Here is a 6,298-nt window from a genome sequence, read left to right on the forward strand (position 1 = left end):
CCGTATTAATTTAATGGAATTATAGATACAGCACACATTATTATTTTTAGTCGTCAATAAACGAACACTACCGACAACTAATCAATGAAGGTGTGTTTACGATTATTGTCGTTTCCTCAAAATTAAATGCTGGCCGTCGAAATAAATCCGTTGTGTTTTATGTGTAATGTTTGTGTGAAATATTTAAAACATGTCCAATTTATATTTGAAAGTGTGAAGTTCTAATTACTCATTTGTAATTCGTGTAAAACGGTTAAAATGTCAGTTCCCCATAGCGGCGGTATGTCCAAGTTAAAAAAGAAACATTTCAGAGTGAAACATCAAAAAGTAAAGCTTTTTAGAGCTAATGAACCATTGCTTTCGGTTTTTATGTGGGGTGTTAATCATACAGTAAGTAATTTTTAAACATTGTTACTTCTTCACAAGTCTCTTTTTTTTTCAGATAAATGAGCTAATGCATGTACCAGTTCCTGTAATGTTGCTTCCTGATGACTTTAGAGCTTACTCGAAAATTAAAGTGGATAATCATTTGTTTAACAAGTAATACTTCTACAAAATTAATTATGTAGTATAATAGTGGTTGTTTATTTTAGAGAAAACATGCCATCACATTTCAAGGTAAAAGAATATTGCCCCATGGTGTTTAGAAATATTAGGGAACGATTTGGCGTTGATGACTTGGATTACAAAGAGTCGCTAACAAGGTAGGGACAGCTTAAACAAGTAGTTGTGTTAAATGAATAAACTATCTTCCTTCCATAGACTTTTTTAGAGGAAAGTAAAAAGACGAAAAGTATACTTAAAGAATGACACTTTATTAATTCAGTATATTATCAGAGTTCTTTTTAGATCTCAACCCCTACCTGATGATATGGCAGGAAAGAGTGGAGCAAAATTTTACCATAGTTATGATAAATTATTTGTAATAAAGACACTGACTTCTGAAGAAGTAGAAAGAATGCATTCGTTTTTAAAACATTACCATCCAGTAAGTATTTCATGTAATTTTTAACAGTAAAGCAATTGTTTCTTTTTATTTATAGTATATTGTTGAAAGGCACGGTAAGACATTGTTACCGCAGTATTTGGGAATGTATAGATTAACAGTAGATGGAATTGAACACTATTTAGTTGTGACACGAAATGTTTTCTCTAATCATCTCAGTGTCCATAGGAAATTCGATTTAAAAGGCTCCACTGTTGATAGGGAGGCATCGGATAAGGAATTGGAAAAAGATTTGCCAACACTTAAAGATAATGATTTTGTAAACCAACAAATGAAGGTAATTCTACAAATATTAATTCAGAATGGTAAATCTCATTCATATTTTAGAAGAAATATATCCTAATAAATAATTAAAGGTTTAAAATAAATATTATTAATAATAAAAATGTCAGCTTTTTAATATTATAAATAGTTAATACACGAATTTAAAGAAAATGCTATAATGTGTTCAATATGTTTAAAAAGCTGATTTTTTTTACTATAATGAATGAAATATATACGAGTGTAACAATTTTAAAGGTTTATATTGGAGAAGAAGCGAAACAAAAGCTTCTCGAAACGTTGTCCGCTGACGTAGAATTTTTGACAAAACTGCACTTGATGGACTACAGTTTGTTATTAGGTAAAGCTACTCAGTTTCTGTGAAAGATACTATTATTGTTCAACAATAGTTAATAGTAATTTAATTTTTTATCAATTTTATAAATTTAGGTATTCACGAGGTTGAGAGAGGCGAACAAGAACTGAGAGAGAGAGAAAATGAGGCTGAAAACACTGGCTTAGACTCGGACGAGAGCGAATCTGGATCAGGCCTAGAAAACAGAAATTTAGGCTTTAATACTCCCCCCGATTCACCAAACGCTGTCGTACAATTCGTCAGAGATCACAGTCTTCAGTATGAAGGTAAAAAGTTTAAATTTCAGTTAANTGAATTGTTGAAATATATATAAATATGTATGTAAATTACACTTAAACCATCGTGACAAAATTACGTTAAATTTTGGTGTATTGAAAAAAAAATTAATTTCCATAAGTTTACAGTTACTTTAATTATACCTATAAAAATTTAATTTGCAATATTAATCTCCTGGTGAAGCCAAGAATGTTAGCGAAAACCGACACCCTCAATTTAATTATCTTTAATTCAACTAGTACGGTAGTTACTAAGATCAACATTATTTATTAGTAAATATGTTTGATTAGAGAAGGTAATTATTTTGTAAAATTACCATTACCATAAATAACTGTAGCATGTAGTCTTATTTTGTCTGATCAAAAAGTTGAGTGAGAAAAGTCCTAAGAACAACTTACTTAAATTAATACTGTGTGTTCACTTTAAAATTCATCACCCTCCTAATAAGAATAGTAATACTAAATTAATTATATCTAGTTGCGTATTGTTTAATATGACAAACCATTTTACAGAAGGATTACACAAAACTATGGACGCTGTATGCCATGGGGAATTTGTCCTTTTTGCACTCCAGAATATTGTTGTACCTAATGTTAAAGGAAACTTGCCTTTTTTTACTGGAAACAGACAGCTTGGTGTCTGTTGCTAAAGGAAGGATTTATGACGATGAATTGGCAATATCTTGAGTGAGTGACACTTTTCCTTTTATTTTTTACATCCCAACTCAATTGCAATATTAAAAACGTTCCAGGTACATTGTTAAATAAATAAATATTTATCCCGATTATTTCACTTTCAACCGCCAATTTAAAAACGTCGTTTTACCAGGGTGCACTTTCAACGTCGTTTTTAAGTTTAAATAAATTAATTTCTCCCTTATTAAACTAGCTGAAAGTTCCAAAATGAACTAAAGTTGTTCCAAGGCATCAGTGAATAGAACCTAACTGTTAGAAATTACCGGGGTGCACTCTAGATGTTAAAGTATCGAAAGAGAATTTATGTTTAAAAATTTTCTATGATTATTGATTAATTTTGGGTATTTTGTTTTAATTAGGTCATATCATACCCGAGTTGGACATTTACGCTATACCAAGCTGCGATGCGGCCCCCGTGAAAGAGATCTACTTCGTTGCCATTATAGACGTCTTGACCCATTACGGGGTAAAGAAGCAGGCCGCGAAAGCCGCCAAAACCGTCAAATACGGATCGAACGTCGACGGAATAAGTACCTGTGATCCTGATCAGTATGCGAAGCGATTTATCGACTTCATAACGAAAGCGATCGAGTAAATTTTTTCCATTTCTTTTTTGGTACTACTTGTTATTTTACTTTTTATTAATTACTTCTCTCGTCCCGCCATCCCCGCGACCAACTCAGTCGGAGTCAATCGTCAATCTCTTCCAATCTACTAACGATTCTATCAACTAAATTATCAAAGTATCCATTAATTAGTTGTTTAATTTTTGTGTTAGATAAAAGGGAAGACAGAACACAGTAATAAATTTAAATTCCTTCGGGACCTTTTGTCCTCGTCATCTTGGAATGTTCTTTTTTTTATTAAATACATTGGTGTGCTCTAGTGTACCACTTCGCAATATTTACAGGCTGTGCCCCCGCTAGTTGTTCCGTATTATATTCACTACTTTTTACGTAATCTTTTTTAACGTTTCGGCCGTTTTACATAATTAACGAACGCTCAACAACTGTTCTAATGAGTTTATTTTTCTTTTTACATTAATTAAACGTAGCATAAAAATTATAAGTAATGGAATCTACCAATGATGAAGTTCTTTCTTCATTTGCTATCTTCCACTATTTAGATAAGTTAAGTACACTATGCACACGCTAAAACTTTTCTCTTAATATTTAACGAAACGTATTTTAAATTGGTAACTCTTATCAAAACTCAATTAAAAAGCCGAAGTATTTTTATGCCCCTGTTAATTAATTTATTTAATTCAAAGATATCAAGGGCTTCCAATTAAAAAAAAACTAGGACAGTTAAAAATACATGTATGCATCTGTAGTATTGATAGAACATAGATAAAAAAATACTTTTTTTGTTCAAATAACAGCTTTTCAATTCATTTATGAACTGTAGCAAATAATTTAACGTTTTTCTTTTCTGATTTATACATTTTTCTTCGGTCTTTGGGAAACTAAAAAAAAAAAATAAGAATGTTTCAACTAGTAATTTGTTAAGTTCTTGTAATTTATTTAATTTTGGCCTAGACAGTCACTTTTAAGAACTGTGCACAGCTAGGTTGAACTAATTATTAAATAAATTACATGTTGAAACATTCTTGTCGTGTGTTTTCTTTATTAAATGTTTCATCGAGAATACACCTACGATTTAGGTATTATTAAACAGAACATGTTGAGCGTTCGATATATTTTTAATTCTAGGTAGCTGTAACGCACACTAGTAATAATATCAGTAAATCATAAAGTTATTTGGAAGTGTCCTCTTTAGTAAAATGAATTACTATATGCAGCATAAGTAGGAGTTAGTTTGAAGACTCTATATTTGTACTACTAATACTACTACTACTACTACTACTCTGAACACCACAATTTGAAATTGAACTCACTGTAATATGAAAAAAAAAAAAAAAAGAGGAAAGTAGAAGCTTTATTAATTAATTAATGTCGTATTCATGCTTTAAAGATCTACCACTATAACTGATAAATTTGTCCAAGTATACCTTTTCGTAGATTGTAACACATTTATCAGTAAATCAAAAACAAAAAAAACTCAGTATTTATTCAGTGTTTGTGGTTTGTTAAGTGCCACTGGAGGTATTTGTGTATCGTTTCGTTTTACATTTTGTATTTTATTTTAAATCTAGAGTATTTTACATACATACATTANGATTTTTTTTACTATAATGAATGAAATATATACGAGTGTAACAATTTTAAAGGTTTATATTGGAGAAGAAGCGAAACAAAAGCTTCTCGAAACGTTGTCCGCTGACGTAGAATTTTTGACAAAACTGCACTTGATGGACTACAGTTTGTTATTAGGTAAAGCTACTCAGTTTCTGTGAAAGATACTATTATTGTTCAACAATAGTTGATAGTAATTTAATTTTTTATCAATTTTATAAATTTAGGTATTCACGAGGTTGAGAGAGGCGAACAAGAACTGAGAGAGAGAGAAAATGAGGCTGAAAACACTGGCTTAGACTCGGACGAGAGCGAATCTGGATCAGGCCTAGAAAACAGAAATTTAGGCTTTAATACTCCCCCCGATTCACCAAACGCTGTCGTACAATTCGTCAGAGATCACAGTCTTCAGTATGAAGGTAAAAAGTTTAAATTTCAGTTAATCTGCAATTATTTTAAGAACACTATTGGTATTGATAGATACCAGTTACTGTGGTCATCAAATAACGAAAACCCCGATAATGTAAACACTATATAATTATGCTACATCGCTGTATACCGTGCACAAATTAACCCTTTACTTCTCCATTGTTGGAAATTCTGTAAACTTTTATTTAAAAGCATTTGTTTATTTCATTATTTATAGATATTTATTATTTATTACATACATATAACATTCGTTAACGTGAAAGCATGAATCATGTGAACAGCTAGTATTTTTTTCGATTCGCAGTAGTTCACAGTATTGAACGTCTACTGTAGATGTTTAATTAATTTTATTTGATCATAAATGACTAATTATTATTCCTTATAAGTTACTGTCATCTTTTTTTTTACTATTACCAAGTTGTTTATATGTGTGTATATTGAATTATTTATCGTGCAAAGTAATTTAAAAAAATAAATCAAAAGTAAAGTATGATTAATGTTTAAAATGTGAAATCGTAATGCATTTTGCCGTACTTTCGTCATTTATCAGTTATATTTAGCAAGATAATGCAATTGAATGTATTTTAGGTGTATAAAGAAATCTAATCCATTATAAAATACAAACGAAAGATAATAAGGAGAATTATCTCTAATATCTGTCACTTTATTCGACTTTTCTAAGTAGTAGGTAGACAATCGTACCCGTTTGTATTGTTTTAATAAATAATGGATGCTTGAAGAATAAGTTGAATGAATGTACTTTGTTTAATGCGAATTATTTCCGCCTAGCAACACTCTCTTTTATTTGTTGATTACTACGAATTTATAACAAGTTACCGAGTGATAAAATTTTTACGGAGTGTTAAAAACTATTTCGATTACATTAATAATTTTAACACAATAGAACTATTAACTAATAAAAATAATAATCGATAGTTAAACGACAATTTTTATTATTATTTCTCATTTACATATCTACAGTCGTTTCTTAAATTAAAGTTTTGTTTTAAGTCGCTTTTTTTTAATTGCTCATTCGTAATGTTAAATTATCGCAAGGCAG

General features: G+C 30.2%; 1 protein-coding gene across 3 annotated transcripts in view; it reads left to right on the forward strand.

Moving 5' to 3' along the window:
- Positions 1-41: 41 nt before the first annotated feature.
- Positions 42-6,298, forward strand: part of LOC108744078 (phosphatidylinositol 5-phosphate 4-kinase type-2 alpha) — a 10,749-nt gene continuing 4,492 nt past the window's right edge. The window contains exons 1-8 of one of the 3 annotated variants that reach the window (XM_025978406.1): positions 42-390; positions 443-540; positions 594-704; positions 838-988; positions 1,044-1,283; positions 1,526-1,628; positions 1,718-1,909; positions 2,974-3,205. In XM_025978406.1, the coding sequence (XP_025834191.1) occupies positions 259-390; positions 443-540; positions 594-704; positions 838-988; positions 1,044-1,283; positions 1,526-1,628; positions 1,718-1,909; positions 2,974-3,205 (1,259 nt within the window). In that variant the 5' untranslated portion in view covers positions 42-258. Of the gene's footprint in view, positions 391-442; positions 541-593; positions 705-837; positions 989-1,043; positions 1,284-1,525; positions 1,629-1,717; positions 1,910-2,973; positions 4,545-6,298 lie in introns of those variants that run through there. The other 2 variants (XM_025978407.1, XM_025978408.1) reach the window with 2 other exon arrangements.

The sequence above is a fragment of the Agrilus planipennis genome, unplaced genomic scaffold (genome assembly GCF_000699045.2).
Source record: "Agrilus planipennis isolate EAB-ADULT unplaced genomic scaffold, Apla_2.0 scaffold6, whole genome shotgun sequence".
Classification (NCBI taxonomy): domain Eukaryota; kingdom Metazoa; phylum Arthropoda; class Insecta; order Coleoptera; family Buprestidae; genus Agrilus; species Agrilus planipennis.